Genomic DNA, 16,892 nt, shown 5'->3' with positions numbered 1-16,892 from the left:
TTAAATAAATGTAAATTGTAAATCTGAAATACAAAGGGTGGATTTTTCTGGAATAGTGTTTGGTTATGCTGCCATCTGCTGTTTGAACATGGACGTCCTGAGATCAGTAGTTTAAACTTTTTTTTTTCAGGTTTTCTTTTTCAGAACAAGTTTTTTGTGTTGCTTTGTTTAATACAGTAATGCTTTTCAGGTGGCAAGTCATGAGGCACCTAATATTTTCACATGAAGAAAACCTATTCACCATTAATAAAAACATTTCTTCACTAACTTGAATTTCTTTGTGCTGTTTGGTACCCCCCAAAAAAGCCCTTTTGTGACATTACATTAATGTCAACATGTGTTTTAATTTTATCAGTTACCATGGACAGAGACTATAATGCAAACTATTCATAAAGAACAACAATTGCAGGAATTTGTTCATTTTTCTTTTACAGCAAGAGAGCAGAGTAGTTCAATAGTATGCACTTTATCACATGCAGTCTGGAAAACAAACATTCAAAACTTTTGTCTGAGCAAACTTAATCACGTAATGAGAAAACATACAGGAGGTCTTGGCAGGGCTTTAAAAAGTACTTGCATAAATCACATTAAAATGACTATTAGTGGAAGCACTGTTGAATTCACTTAAGTGTGAAAAATAACTAATGTTGCACCATTTAACTCCGATAGGGAGCCGTGTCAGTTGTCAGAAAAACATTTAATATTGTGTGCTATGTGCACCTAATTGCACTTGATTGCAGGTGTGCCAAGGCGATGTCTTGATAAAGGTGCAATTTTCAACATACTATGCTCCACTGAGGTTCATCTGCACCACCACCATTACAATAACTAGTTTATTAACCCTCATTTCCTTTGTGAGAAACGTTAATAGAAGTACTAGGTGTCTTTTTACAGTTCAGAATGATCCAGTGTAGCAGCATTTGTCAAATGTGTTTAGGAATTGACAAAGATGTGCTTTGGGATAACATCTTTAGATCCCAAAGCACCATGCTTTCAAGAAATGCAACACTGCAAGATATTAAGCTAATAATGTGATATTTGAATTGAAAATGTAAAAAGTAATATGTATGAAACATATCAAACAAGGTTGTTCAGAAACAAGAGTTTAAATGCAAGAATTCAATAAACTTGTTCTTGTGAAAATTTGGGCAATACTATGTTGTAACCAGGAGAGGGCCCTAGTGAACTACCTTAAATATCACCTTTCATGAACAAACTGAAGCTGCATTTGTGACTTTTAAGAAAATATTTCCACAAGACTCCAATCAGCTAATTTGTATTTTTTTTATCTCGACATCTTTTTTTCTTACAGTTAAACTATAATACCTGCTCCACTCCATTATGGTTTAGTCACTCACTGAGCAAAATGATACACATTTGTGGATTTTTCTCACCTTTGTACCCATGCATTACCATTTGGATAAGTATAACTACACCCCAAATTAAAATTTAGAACTACAATGGTGAAATTTTTGCAGTGCCCCTGTTAGTGCGAGTTTTTAAAGCAGTATTGAAAAAAAAAAATGAGAGAAGGCTACTGTCTGAATAAGTAGGCCAAATTAGCCAAACTAAAATTTTTGCATGCTGTCAAGCTATGTTCATTTTATTGGGCTGTCCTTCAATTTTACAAATGTATTTTAAATTAAAGTGACCAGAAAATGGGTACAATTAAGGACCAGACACCCATTATTATTTTAAACACAAATCTCTCCAAACATTTTCCAAATAGGAGCCTGGTGTGATTTCTGGACACTTATTAGAAGGGAGAAGTGGGTGAAAGAACGGTGTCAGCTGAACTTGGAGACAACTCTTCCAACTCTGGGGAGATGACAGGGTTGGCCATCTTTGAGGTGGCGGTGGCACCACTGCTGGGCAACAGTTGGGTAGAAAGCTTTACATCCTGGTGGCGTCTTCGTCGGAAAACTTGCTTCTCTTTATCAAGTGGCGTGGTCTAAGAAGGGGTGAAACAGTAGTATATATCAGGTTCTTCTCAAATCAAAGAGGCAAATTAAAAATAAAATAAATAAACTGTGACAAATTGATACAGAACAAAAAGGTGCTTAGCTAATCAGGCACAATGTTGTGAAAAATGTTTGCACCCCCTATGGAGCTACAAATGTCTTGTTTACAATTTTATAAAACAAATGTTTCAGATCAAACTTTAAGGCAAAGATAATCTGAATGCATCAAGCGGTTTTCAAATGATATTCAATATATATGGGGAAAAAACATATCCAAACTAAAGTAACAATTTACCCTCTTGCTGAAACATGAATGATCAGCACTTTGATTTTATTTCACTAGCCACACCAATGTCTGATCACTGGCATGTAGAGTAAAGAGAAAAAACAAACTTCATTTGAACCAGTGACAACATAAAATAGGCTAAGATATCTCAAAAAGACAATACCTCAACCTAAAGAAATGCAAGACATGGAGGAAATTCTGGACATCCATCAGGCTGGGAAGAGTAGTAAAGTCATTTGCTAGAGGCAAATTGTAGTCCAGAGTAAAACTACAATATATTCAGACTCCAAGTAAAAAGTAGGTATCCAAGAAATTAATCCAGCAAATAAGTACCAAGAAAGTGATCATGATAGCTGATCTAATTGTAATACAAATGATCAATTAGCAAAATTTAAGCAGACACTTTTAATCCCCTCTCTCCATATAAAAAATAGACTTAATGTGTAAGAACAGGATAAAGTGCTTTAAGTTACAAGTTTATTATACATTTACTTGATCTCCAAATGGCACAAATGCTTCAGCAGTTAAAAATAATACAATAAAATTTGTTAGACAAGGGGTCTCATTTAACAAACTGTAGGTTCGTGTTAAAGTTTATTCTTCATTCTGTGAAGTTACTCAGTAATTTCACATAATATTAATAATACTAGTCAAGTTAAAGTAGAGTATGGTGTAGTAAAATTACTATTTTTCTATATTCAAAAGGTTACTCAAGTAATGTAAATGGTTACTACCCACCTCTGCATGGTATTTGTGAATCTTATAAGGAGTAGGACTTCAACCAGAATTACTCCAAAACACATTGACAAGACATCCAGGTTGTCATAAAATAACCCAAAACAGGAACTAATGTACTGCTGGCCTCACCTAGAACAATGTTTATGATTTAGCAATAAAACAGAAGCAGGACAAAAACTTCAAATCTCGTCTCTGGCATAAAATTAATATAGTCAGAAAAATGACTATATTGGCAGTCACACGGTGGTGGTAATACGATGGTCTGGAGCCACCTTGCTGCTTCTGGACAAATAGTAGAAAATATTAAAAGCAGTAATTCTGCTCCAATAGAAATCCTTAAGCAGAATGTTTGGCTTAGAAAGGACAGCTGGGTTACCTATCGTGACAAAAACCCAACCATTTGGGTTTATGGGGTAATTACTTTCAAAACTGCTTTTCAAGTATTCCATAAAAATAGTTTGGTGATCTAAAGAATTTGAGTGTGACAAAAACGGTAAAAACGCAAGATATAAGGGGGGAAATGAATTTTTGGGGCACTTGACAGCACTTCTTGCGATAAACAGAATTTAAACCATCTCAGCAGGTTTTCTGAATCATTAAATTCAGTTTCAATGGAAAGGTAACTTAATGTAATGTGATAAAATATCTCGGTAAACCGTGCAATGAAGAAGAACAGCTGCAGCCCAAACAGCCCAAATGAGATGAGGTAAACTGATGAGGTATGAAAATGATTAAGTTGATGGACATGGGTCAAATCCATGGAGAATGGAAAATGGAGACTGCCAGCACTTTGCCACGGAAGCACTCACTGCACTTTAGCACTTTGCTGTGTCATACCTTATCCAACACAATCCTGGATTCTGGTTGTGATCCAAAGACCCTGACTTCTGGATGGTTAAGTCCTGGTCCAGCAAAGCAGAGGGAGATGAACTCAGTGGATCACCTTGAACTCAAAGCATCGCTGGCCAAATTGTCAGTGAGGTGTCCAACTTTACTTTCCTACTAAAGTTACTACTTCACTGGCAAAAGAATTACACGTAATCTATTTTTTTTCTTTATTTTACAACTGCACATGAAAACTCACAAATTGTTCACTTCATAAAAAAATTACCATTCAGCATCTCTTCCATCAATAAATAAGCAGTTGAAAAATTCAATAGTTCTCTTTAAAGTAACATCTTGTACACATAAGCATAATTTATGTGCAGGATGTCCAAGCAACAGTGCCTACAGTCCAGCTAGGCAGGATGGCAGGATGAGGCAAAAACAAAAGAAAAACGCATGGCAGTATGACTTTGATGGATGCTAATCTCAAATAATGTTGAGAAAATGAGAGGGATCTGGCTGTAGAGCCTGAATCTAGTGGAGCTGCTATGGTAGAGGGAAACAAGGTCGCTGCAGAGTAGAAATGCCATAATCTAAAACTGATTCTTTAATTCAAATTTAAAGTACATGGAGGTAAGAACGATATATAGTCAGAAGAGCTGCAATCCAAAAAGAGAAATACACCATACAGCTAATAAGACGTCTGGGTTGTCAGTGAGTTTACATTTCAGAGCCATTTAATATCAAGGTTTTCACAGATGGAGAAAAAAAATTTAAAAAAAATATAAGTAGAAAATTTATCAGAAGTAGATAGAGCAATGTTTTAAGTGAAGTCCTTTATGTTTAGATAATAAAAAATACTGTTACCGGTACTTAGCAATCAAACAATATTCTCTATAAACTAGCAGGGTGGATTATAAATTTTAAAATTACATTGAAATGGAAGTTTGGGGAATTTTTTATTTTTAATGGAATTTATAAACAAAATATTTAGCCAAAAGCTGTTTGCAATGTAATTCTTCATTTTCAACTGAAAAACCACTTTGATAATGCAACATGTACATGTTATAATTATCAGAAATCCAATAAAGTGATAATGGGAATTTCTATGTTTCCATTTATATGCAGTATTAAAAAAAGTCAAGTCTTTTCACCCACAAGCAGAGCTCTGCTGAAGGCAATGTCTGTAAAAGGTTATATTTGAGAAATAATAAATAAGATTTTGCTAAAAATGCAATTGCACACTGAGGACTACTTTTGGGTTATGTTGAATCCTAATGGTTTCCTTTTTGAATGGTAAAGCATGAAAAGCAAGGCAGCAAAAAAGAAAAATCAAAATCAGCAAAAAAGAAAAAAACAAAACAAAACACGGTCTCACTGAAAACAAAATTACAAGCAAACTTTTCATCTAGTTTCTAATTAGTTCTTACTGTAATTACTGACACTCCTGCTGCAGTGCCGTTGAGCTTGGGTCCATAATTAAAATGCTTCTTGATTTTTCCAGCCACAGCAAGCTGGTGCCCCTTTTCTGACAGACTGTCACCCTGAAAAATACAGACACTGCTTAGCAACTTAGTTTGAGTTTCGGTAACACATTCTTCTTCAGTTCTTTTGCTGTATATGTTTGCAGTGATTTACTGAACTTACATTGACCCAGGGGTGATCCAGCACTTGTACAGCTGTGCATCTTTGATCCACAACTACCTGCAGCATGCCAGTGATCAGAGCCTAGAGATAAATGTGTTATCCATAAATATCTTGGAACATAATGAAAAAATCTGGTCTGACAGATTGTGAAGCATATTCATGGTAAAAGTCAACTTCCAGGCAACCTTGGCAGGCTCAGATACATTGTCCCAGTATGGTGCTGGAAATTCAAGATGGCCTTTTAAAATCTCTTCAAAGAGGGCCTCCTGGTCTTCACCACTGCTGCAAAAATGAAATGCACAGTTAAAAAAAAAGGGGGGGAAAAAAACCCACTTCATAACTTCAAAAGCATGTACCAATTACTGGTTATTTTACTTAATGTAATAATAATAATAAAGCACATACCCACGGAAAGGAGGAAAGCCACAGACCAGTATGTAAGTGATGACGCCCGCTGCCCAGATATCAACCTTGAGGCCATATCTGAAATTACAAAATGAAACATCAGTTAAAAGGATTGAAGAAAAGCATACATATTACAGTAGTTTTTGTCCCACAAGCCACATTCAACCCTACCCTGTTTCAGCAACAATCTCTGGTGCTACATAAGTTGGCGTTCCACAAACAGCATAAAGAGGACCATTGACAACAGTAGCCAAGCCAAAGTCTCCCAGTTTCAGAGATTTACTACCATCTTGATGTTCATACACCTGTGTGACAAGAAAGGACAAAAACGATAAGCAAAGCCCCTACTTGGTGAGGGATTGAAGTAAAACAAAAAATATTGCTTCTAAGCATGTTTAATAATATTTATACTTAATTTTGTATTGTCGTAATAAAGCTGTATACCAGTTGGGAGAATAAGTGGATATGTATATCCACTTGTGTATTGTATATTTGATTTAACTTTTCTGTATACTGAAAAGTTAAAGAGAATCTTAAAGATTTGTTTTGACAGAAACATAATCTGAGGATAAACTGTGAACTTCATATATTACATCTCCAAATACCTTACGAGGGTTTTACAGTGTTAAATCAAGAAAAAAAAACTTAAACTTGTGTCACACCCTGGCCATGGTCTCTTCCAGCTGCTGCCATCAGGCAAGAGATACAGAGCAATAAAAACCAGGACAAATCGCCTAAAAAACAGTTTTTACCCGATGGCAATCATGGCACTAAATTCAAAGGCATAAGAACTTCTGCTCTTGACACCACTTTGTTAAAAATGTCAATTCTGTTGCGACACCTCCAGGTGCTGCAACCATCTTCTGATGTCTATTTATTTCTCATTTTGTACTATTTATTTTTTTATCTTTGTATATTACGTATATACACATAACCTGCATCTTAACTCGAGTCGAGGAAATCTCAATCTCGTAATCTGTTGATGACAATGACAAATAAATCTTATCTCTATCTATATGTGTGGACTCCAGTTGGTTTAGATATTGTGCTCCACAATTTTCAGCCCAAAAAAGAAAAGAAAAAAAAATCCAGCAATTCAATCCAAAAAATTAAAACAAAGACATTTACCAAAAAATACCAGGTGTATTTTTTTAAATTAAGACCCAAAATTTCTTTCTTAGAAAGTGTTATTACATAAAACCAATTAAAAAAATTTTTTAATACACAGTTTTTACATTATCGCTGACACGTCCATGGGGAATAAAACTGACTTGACAGCTGTCCAGCAGACAGTCACTGACACATTCTGAAAGCAGGATTAGGTTTCTATAAATGCTCATTCCACAGGATGTATTAAGACAGGCTTTATTAAGTACCACTTACCAAGAGATTTTCTGGTTTTATGTCTCTGTGCACAATATTGAGACTGTGAAGGTACTTGATGGCGCTTGCCAAGTTGAACAGCATACAACTGGCATCCCGCTCTGTGTATCTGTTGGAGGAGGTAATGGCGTCAAAGAGATCTCCTCCCTGGATAAAAGGTTTTTAAATGCAAATAATTATTACATGATTATATAAACTTCATTAAAGAGATTAATTATATTCTAAACATAATATGTATCAACCTTTGGGGAAAGTAGTTTTGAACCTGAAACTGATGTATTCACCTATAATCTATTTAAAAATGCAAAGTACCTTCACTAGCTCCATTACAAGATAGAGATCTCTGCGGGTATCCATTTCCTCGATTAAGAGGACAATGTTAGGATGTTTCACACGCCTCAGGATGGACACTTCACTCTGTATCATGTGTTCCTGAATAATGCAGAAAAAGAAATCACATAACTTGAGAATAGTTCAGTATTTAAAACGCATAGATTTCACAAAGATGTTTAATCCCTGTGCCCCAAACACACGCACACTAAAATGGAACAAATACGAAAGAACGACAAATTAGCACAAATTTTGTGATTTGATGCGATTCTAAAGGAATAAGAATGCCTACCTTTCCCTTACATTTGTCTTTGCTGATTATTTTTAAAGCGTACTCTCTTCCAGTTGATCTTTCCACACATTCACGAACCACAGCAAAGTTTCCATCCCCTAAAATCCTTCCAACTTTGTATCTGTCTGCTATGGAGGTAGGAACTGGGGAACATTCTTCCACTGGCTCAACTGAGTGAGAAAACATATCTATAATTTATGAAACATAATGCATAATGACTCGTGTAGTTTTGTTTTTTTTATGTCAATACCCCACCTTCACTGTTGGGACCATCTCCTTCATCCATGGAGCTGCATACCTTGGTAGAGGCTAATGAGAGTGAGGAGCCACTGTACTGGGATCCCTATAAACAGGGGGAAAAACTCCCCAAATGATCACATTGTAAAAAATAATGGCAGCAACAGTTTCTAAAGGCTTTAGGAAGAAAAGCTTCAAAAACCTAAATTACATCTAGTCCAAACAAAGAAAAGACAAAAACATGATGCAGAATTGAGGCACGAGAATTGATATATGAGCAATAGAGCACAATTTCAGGAAAATATGTAACTACAATACTATAAATGAAATTGTAATTTAGAGGATTTAGATTATATTCAAATGAAGTTACACACAAATACGCAAAGCATGAAAAATGTTATCTGTTATTATAATTACACCCTAGCATCCCTTTGCAATATGGTTGTAATTTGAACAATGTTGCAAATCTGCAGGCATATGTGATTCTTGCAAAACAGTGACATAACAAAAAAAAGTTGTGAAATTTTAGTAAGAAGCCATTTAATGCTTGCATGTGAGCACTAAAGAAATGGCCCCAAATCTTTAAACGTCCATAAACATTTTTATTTCTCCCTTATATTCACTTTCTTAATTAACAACATTTTAAAACATTCAGGGGTTTCCCCAAACCTTACTGCTGTAATATAATTAATTTATCCCAAATATTTTTGTGCCTAAAGCAAACGAATGTTTATCAGCACCGATAAAAATAGAATACACAGCAACTATGAAATGCCCATTTTGGACAAATGAGCATCTCTGGATGCAGTTTCTATGCTATCATACATGTAGCAATGACAAACAGCAAAGTGCAACAGTCTTATAGTGCAACAGAAACCTGATTTCTAAGACAAATCAGCATGAAATATGGCACAGTCAAATGGTGTAGAAATCATTTGACTATGGACACCACACAAGCTCAAGACAAGAAAAAAAAAGTAAATATTCAATGGCAGCACAGAAGTAGTTCTCTATTCTACAAACTTTGGCTGTTATTACCTGTCGTCTCCGGAGGCTAGCGGGACTGGTTAAAATGGGACTTGGAGATTTTCCAGAACGAGGTGTAGAAAGCGTACTGCCCGCAGTACCATTTGCTGTTAAGACGGGGGGAAAAAAATAAAAAACTGATAAGGAACCAAAACATGGCAAGTTCAAGTTTTAATTATTAAACTTAAACACACATTTACCCGATCCGGCAGGTGAGGGAGACTTGCTTCTACGAGACATTCCACCAGTTCTCGGCAAAGAACGACCATGAACTGTGGGGAGTCGGCCATATGACGACGACTTTGTCACCCTGCATTCTGGTGAGGAGAAATACATTCAAAGCATGAAATGTATTTTACCATGCAAGGTGATAAAGATTCTATTTAGAATAAGCAATCGTTCTGAGACTTAAGGTGGAATCTGAACAAAAAGATTCAGCACAAAACTAGGCCAAAAATGGAGGGGGAAAAAGTATTGCACACACACACACACACACCTCATTCCAAGTATAGAACTAGATCAGTCAATGAAAATATCACCTGCATTCAGAGCTTGGCATATTTCCAGCACACCCATTTCCTCAGACCAGATTAAATTACCTCTGAGCTGTGTTTAAGCAGCAAATATACTGTGCAAAGGTTAATATACTTTCCCACAACATAACTTAATATAAAACAATCTACAATGCAGTGACAAAAGGTTAGATACAAGTTAGTGTAAAATGATTTGATGTGAGAAGAGGGAACACAATATTACAATGCTAAATAAAAGACACATTTAAGAATTATCTGGAAAATGGGGAGAAAAAAAACCCAACAAAAAACTTTAGCTTACCAAACATTTATATTGGGCACAAAGATACTTAAGCATGTTTATGAAATGAAAGTCGATATCACATTAAGCCCATTTAAATCCTCATAGACATACTTACCAGTTTCATCCAAATTGAAATCATCTTGATAGCGAAACTTTTCAGGACCACAAGCAATGAAAATGTCATCTTCTGCAAAAAAGTCCTGAAGACATGTAACCTGTCAAAGAGATTTGAAACAGGGCTCTTAAAAACTACTCTTCAAAGAAAGTACCCTACTTTCCATAGAGGTTAATGTTTTTATTTTAATTGATTTTAGTTTTCGACATTTCAAAATTATTAATTGCTCAGTTTAAATTGGTCAAATGGCTTTTGAGACTCGACTCGCACTCGTCTCAGGACTTGCAAGCCTACCTTTGGACTCAAGCAGAAAGACTTTTGACTAACAAAACACTCATTTGGTCCCACGTCTGGGTGATTTACTGCATATTTAAACACAGTAATTACCCTTGACTGCCTGGGATCCTTTGAAAAAAATATATATATAAATTGACATCCATACCTGATAATGTCAAAACAATATTGTTCTTAAGGTGAAAGCAAAGAAAATGGCTCATGATTGAAGAGCTTTGAAATGTGTATCTCCATTCTGAAATGCCACAGTCATCCAATAAAAACCAAAAAACAGATAAATGCATGATTTTTCTGTTTTTAGCATAATTTCTAAATCAATCTAGCTACACTTCACAAGAGTCGCTATTATGTACAATTTGTTGCACCCTAATTTCTGACAAGTCCGACTGTAGAAATATTGGTGATATGTGACCAATAGATGCTTCTATTCATAAAAAAGACACCATTCTGAGAGTTTGCAACCCATACAAATGCCCTTTATCAGCTCTGCTTTTTGAAATGTTACCATTTTTCTGTTGTCCATTTTACTCTTTAAAACAAAATTATTTTCAGTTGATACACTTAGGAAAACCGTTTTTAGGGAGCTCATGCTAAAAGGCATTTCCCCTTATGTAACGTTTCCTAAGTAGGATGGTTTGAATCCAACTGTATAAGAGTTTGACAAAATTAAGTTGTTCATTGTCTAAATATCTAGACATGCACAAGAAATTAATCATTGGCTCAGATATTCCTTTTGAAATTTGTAAGAAAAATATAAAACTCAATAAATAAAGCTCTTGGTTTCTGTGACAAAACCAAGAGCTAAACTGTGGGTGTGCTAAGGCCTTGCCAGACTGTCAACATGTAAATATAAACTATAAAACATGAACTAAATTCTCCTCACCATCACATATTTCATGAATCTTATAAACATCGAGTATGCATCAAAAGTATAACCTATTTCTCTAATAAAGGTTAAAGAACCATTAAAACTCCCCCTTTGATGACAGCAGGTGGTCATCTGGCCATCTGTTGGCACAACACAACAAAGCCAGCACTGAATAAAGAGCAAAGAATGGCAGAGATCAAACCTTCCAAAATCCGTGTTATTAAACCCACAAAATGTTTGTTTTTATCTTGTAACCAAGTTGCTATGTATTGCAAATTTTTTGCTCAGGTCCCTCTTGAAAATGAGATCTAGATCTCAACGGGGTTTACCTGGTTAAATAAAGGAATATGAAAATACTCACACCATTAGAAAAACCTGGGGAAGAAAATAAAATAAAAAATAAGAGAGAGAAAAAAGTCTTAAAGAATCATAATTGTCTACATGATGGGTAGTTTTTTTTTGGGACTGAGGAGGGTGATTGTTGAGAATGACCCACTTCACTAGGTACACGCTGCTAGTACCTGGTTGGAATCCTTATTGCCTTCAGAACTGCCTTTTTTCCCTCATGGTATAGATTAAGAAAAAAAAAAAAAATGTTGGAAACATCCTTCTTGAAAATGAGTGGCAGTCGTCTATATATCCATAATGAAAATCTGTTGTTCCAACCTAAAGGCAACCTGTTTAAAATCAGCTGACTGTAGAGGCCACTTACCTCCCTTTCATGACAAGGAGACCAGTTTGAGATGATTTGAGCTTTGTGACATGGTGCTTCATCTTACTGAAAGAAGCCAACACCTACTGTAGCCCATCTGTTCCACTTTATGTGCTCCAATATGGTATTCTTTATACCTTGGTTTGAACTGGTAATTATTTAAACCACATTTTCCTTTTAATTGTGTCAAACAAAAATCTGTCAGTTTTCCTCTGGCCACTAACAACATGAGCACACAACTACTGCTCACTAGATATCTTCTCAATTTACAGTCAGTCCCTCTTGACTGACCATCATAAGAGATGGTCATGTGTCAAAATCCAATAGCTCAGCAGATTCTATGTGCTCAGATTAGCCAATCTGGCATCAACAACCAATCCACATTCAAAGTCTAGTTACCCCACTGCTCCATTTGAACTTCTGAAATGAGTCTTCATCACATTTAGATGATAAATGAGGTGTTGTCATTGCTGTTTCCAAAAGATTGAACAAGTGTATGTCAGGGACATTCAAGTTAATGGCAACAATAAAGTTCAATGGCTTAGATCACTACGAACTTTAAAAAGATGTGCCCCGACGTACGTATGTTCTATGGCATTACAAAACAAAAACTAAACACATTAATAACATCAGACTTAGTCATGCTGCTATATGCACAAAACAGCAGACAGTAAAACACAGATGAATCCCGCCGCTAACTCACATGCTCACTGCTCGCTCTGCTGCAGAGACTGTTACTTAGCAACCACTTCAAGAAACCATTCACTCCAGAAAGCACACAGGACAGAGTTTTTGAAGTGAATTTTAAAGACGTTACTATTTTTATGGGATGCTTAATCAAGCCTTTTATTAGTTGCCACATTTCTTTCCCTTAAAAACATGCAACCTCCTTGAATATTATAATTTCAAGAGCTTTCAAAAGTAGGATGTGGGTATACTGTGGCTGGCTAATCAATCAATGAAAATACATGTCAATAACTATTGTGCAAAAAGTACTTTTCTGGAAATACTTCAACATTTAGGAGACTAATCCGAAATCAGATTACATGGTTCCATCCAACAGTGTTCTGTTGTAGGAATATGGGATGGAGTCCTAGAAACCCATTTCTGGTAATACATTTAGCAATTATTCCCAGGTGATATGTACTGTGCTCCCTCTTTGAGTAAGAAAGAAACTGCAGGAGGGATGACAGGGCCATCCCTCCTGCAGTTTGGAGTTTCCAAAAAAACAGAAAACTTTCCATACAGCAGTATTCCAAAGCTGTGCATAGCTTTGGAAAACAGCTCCATTTAGAAAATCAAAGTGGATCAAGCTTATCCCCACATCATCCAAGTACCGTAAATATCAATTTCCAATAGACCATAGCTTGGTAAAACTAAAAGCAGAGCTAACTAATGCACATAGGCCATCTACTCCCATTCAAGCAATTAATCTTTTAGAAGGTAGAAGAAAAAAAGCATAAGATAAGAGTACTCCACAATACAGAGCACTTAGTTGTTGGACTTTCTCACATGACTTTAAATGCAAAACATCCAGAACATATAGCTAGCTGAACTTATAACAATATTGATAAGGTTTTATGAAATTTACGTTTTTGATAATCCTATTAATGTTGATCATCAAAACTGAAGTTTTATAGACGATTGAATCCAGTGACCAGAAGGGTCAATATGCAACCTTTCCAACTTGAAATGACAGACTAATATTGCTGAATGACATTTTACAATCTTGAAGGTGATAGTAATATAAATATTTAAATATCCACTGCAGCCAAGGAGAGCACTAAAACTGAGTACAAACATAACCCATCATAATGTGGAATAATTTTTTTGGAAAGAAAAAAAAAAAGAATGACTCCATTGATGCCAAAGGGTTCTTAAGCTTTCGTGACATTAAAGATATACCCGTTTTATCCAGTTTGCAAATATTGAGTTTTACAGAATTAGAATTTTAACACTTACCATTTTGCCATCAACAGTACATAGCCTTTTAACGACCCCAGAGTCCAGCTTGATGGCATCTGTGATGTCACTCATGACTTGATCAAAGGAGTGTGCCGTCTTCTTGTTGAGCAAGACCCGAACAGCCTTGCGAGGTTTGACTCCACTGCGGACAATCGTCACCAGTTTGGGCTTTATGAAGTCTTTGGTCTCCCTGGTTTCTGGGGATCCAGCCATGGCGCTGCCCAGGGAAGAAGGATCACGGACAGATGCTGCAGTCCTGGCGCCAACTGCCCAGTTGGGATTTACATTCTTGGTATAGTCTAGTTTCTTGAAAGGCTCTATAGATGCACAAACATAGCTTTCTCCTGCAGAAAATTGGAATAGAAAAGCTAATATACAAGTATGAAACATAGAGCTAAAATGTGAGGATGATTGCATAAAGAACTGTGTATAAGCACATGTTCTTTTTAAAAACACAAAGGAGGTGGCCGTGCCATTTTGTTTATTATGCACTTTCTGACTTGGTTTGACTATAATATCTGCACTTAAGACAGCCAACATAACTTGCCTATGATTCAATATAAATTAAATTTTTTAAACAAAGTTACAACAAAAGGGCTCACACTCACCTTCCACCAGCTGTTCTATGCTGGTAATCTTGGTTGCTCCATCAACAGTATATATGGTCCTTACTCCTTGGGGCAAGTTGACATTATCTGAGAGAGATCTTGTGAGATCTGCAAGGAGAGCATCTAGAGATCTAAATCTCTCCTGAGAAATGGCATACACAATCCCTTTAAAGTAGCGGTCACCGTTGCGGTAGAAATGAATCTTCTTGGCCTTCTTTTCTGAGCTCAGTGCTTGCAGTGTCCTGGTTCTGTAAAGGCTGCAGTGAGCACTGTGAGTTGGACTAGGGAGACCATTCCCTCTGGAGCCCCTTCGGGTGCATCTCTGAGACTTGTCCCGCTCATCAAAATGCTCCAGGTCCATGACTGCTGAATTACACCCTAAAATAAACAAGAAACAAACAAAAAAAAATCTTAAAAAAAAAAAATCCTTTATCTGAAACTGAGTAAAACCCACCACATGTTTTGTGACAGTCCATACTGTCTTTCTGATTTGTGCAAGCTCTAATGCTGCAACTGTTCCTAGTAAACACATAAAGAAGCATGTCACACCCATCTAATGCTCCCTGGTGTCTCATAATTTAAACAGTGTAAAATGGAATATACATTTTAGACAATTATTAAAAAGAACATGACTACCCAAATTATTTTTTCTGAAGAAAAAGCATAGTAAACCAAACATAAATAGCAAATAAACGGTAAAAAAAAAAAAAAATCTAATTTCATTGCAGTCTCTTACCTTGGAGGTGAGGATACAGAGGTAGGCAAAAAGGGTCTGTGCAGAAGTCTTAAATATTCTTATTTATGTGATGCCTTGGAGGAAGCATATGTCCCTTTGTTGCCCTGTGATTGTCCTTAGCCGTCCTGCTGTGTCTGTCCTGTTGTGTGTGCTCGCATGCAGACTGGAGGCAGGGCAGCCGGTCTCCTCTACCCTCCCCTGCTCTTATTCCATTGCGGTGATTTAGCAGACCGCTGCAAGAGAGCGTGCTGTCAGCATGGCTCGCGCACGTTTATGACGGAGCGCGCAAACGCAGGATGCGCGGTCACGTAAACCATACAGTAAAACGGGATAAAACAGAGTAATATTGTGTAGATATGATAGTAAAAAGGGTTACCAATCGCTCATTTTTCTTAACGGGGTGAGTTGGTACATATAAGAAAAACTGTCATCACGTGTGAAGGCTTGCATGATTGTATGTAGCATGAAGCGTTTTGGGGTAAACTAGTGGAAGCTAATACAATACAGGTCATTTACCCGAAAGGCTTATAGATTAGTGTACCTGATTTCCATTAAATCCACTCTTATCTTTCCCGCAATTTTTTTGTTGCTCTGATAATTTCATAATCAATTTATCTCGATTTAACAAATTCCATCATTAAGTCACAACACTTACACGAGTGAAAAGGGAAACAGAAAACCTGCCCCGTTCTCAATAACTACAAAACATTTTAATGGCCGTATATATTAAATTACTATATTGCAAATATTCTCATTAATCATAGTGTGTACGATTTGATCTTTTTTTTTCTTACAGTGTGTTAAATTGATTTATAGAGCTTTTCCCATTGTTTTGAAATTGTCCAACTTTACTCCATGCATCTTCCTCAAACATATGAATGATGAAAAAAAATAACCCATCATAAACTGTTCAATTTATTCCCAAAGTTGCAGACAATCTGTGCATGTAACAAAACAAAAATAAGTAGGTCAAATTAATGACGAAGATAACCGAGAATGAGGTTGGCATTTTATACAGAAGACCTGCTTTGGCTACGACTTCGTACTTCATTTTTAATAGGGGTCTGTGAAAAGATGACAGACATCCCTTCGGGTACATATTTAAAGCTAAGCGCACTCTGTAATACTTCAGATTTGAAGAAGAGTTTTGAAATCCTTACCATTTGGAGCGCATGTCATAAACTCACCGCCCATTACAAATCACTTTTACCTGTTTCACACAGGTGTAGGTGATGTGTTTAATTAACTTCATCAGACAGATTTTTGTCACGTTAAAAGCACGTGACGGCTGGCTCTCTTATCTCCAGGTGAATGATCTTCTCAAGGGTAACTTGGACTTTTTTTTATTATTTTTATTAACCTTTTCAAAAGGGTGAAGATTTTGGATCCAGCTCCACTTTTATTAGTGATATTGTGTTTGCTCAACTATGCCAACACGAACATTAGGACTTGGCTTTAGTTCAAAAGCTTTGAACAATCCATAGAATCTTGAAGAAGGCAAAATGCTGATCAGGCTAAACATCCAAAGGTTATTAACTAGCAACAACAAAGACAAAAAAAAGAGTGTTTCTTTGAACATCTTCTCTCTCTTTTTAATGTTTTTATTACATTTTGTATAGCAGGCTAAACTAAACTGACTCATGAAGTT

At 36.2% G+C, this 16,892-nt stretch overlaps 1 protein-coding gene across 4 annotated transcripts; it reads right to left on the bottom strand.

Annotated features, from left to right (window-relative positions):
• Positions 1 to 324: 324 nt before the first annotated feature.
• Positions 325 to 15,932, bottom strand: dclk1b (doublecortin-like kinase 1b). 4 transcript variants are annotated; one of them, XM_027999178.1, is made up of 17 exons: positions 15,245 to 15,563; positions 14,692 to 14,886; positions 14,509 to 14,616; positions 13,898 to 14,244; positions 10,062 to 10,161; positions 9,331 to 9,447; positions 9,143 to 9,237; positions 8,123 to 8,210; positions 7,868 to 8,037; positions 7,558 to 7,677; positions 7,246 to 7,392; positions 6,034 to 6,167; positions 5,863 to 5,940; positions 5,643 to 5,739; positions 5,458 to 5,538; positions 5,241 to 5,354; positions 325 to 1,951 (listed from the first exon to the last, which is right to left on the bottom strand). In XM_027999178.1, exons 2-17 carry the CDS (start codon positions 14,867 to 14,869, stop codon positions 1,757 to 1,759), a joined length of 2,169 nt encoding a protein of 722 aa, XP_027854979.1. In that variant the 5' UTR covers positions 14,870 to 14,886; positions 15,245 to 15,563; the 3' UTR covers positions 325 to 1,756. The 4 variants fall into 4 exon arrangements, with proteins under 4 accessions (XP_027854979.1, XP_027854977.1, XP_027854976.1 ...); XM_027999177.1 differs by adding an exon at positions 3,823 to 3,887 and having other exon boundaries at positions 1,752 to 1,951; positions 14,509 to 14,886; positions 15,245 to 15,932; XM_027999176.1 differs by having other exon boundaries at positions 5,643 to 5,736; positions 14,509 to 14,886; positions 15,245 to 15,568.
• Between the last annotated feature and the right edge of the window lie 960 nt (positions 15,933 to 16,892).

Source organism: Xiphophorus couchianus, chromosome 18 (genome assembly GCF_001444195.1).
Source record: "Xiphophorus couchianus chromosome 18, X_couchianus-1.0, whole genome shotgun sequence".
Taxonomy (NCBI): domain Eukaryota; kingdom Metazoa; phylum Chordata; class Actinopteri; order Cyprinodontiformes; family Poeciliidae; genus Xiphophorus; species Xiphophorus couchianus.
The sequence above is the reverse complement of the archived record's forward strand: the minus strand, read 5'-3'. Positions and strand labels throughout refer to the sequence as shown.

What these genes read in the sequence shown, in the direction of transcription:
- dclk1b (XM_027999175.1), bottom strand. Translation starts at nt 14,869, where the DNA reads ATGGACCTGGAGCATTTTGATGAGCGGGACAAGTCTCAGAGATGCACC. An exon ending in TTTCAATTTGGATGAAACTG is followed by an intron (nt 9,448 to 10,061) that starts GTAAGTATGTCT and finishes TCTCCTCACCAG; the next exon opens with AATGCAGGGTGACAAAGTCG. An exon ending in TCCCTCACCTGCCGGATCGG is followed by an intron (nt 9,238 to 9,330) that starts GTAAATGTGTGT and finishes CCGTCTTAACAG; the next exon opens with CAAATGGTACTGCGGGCAGT.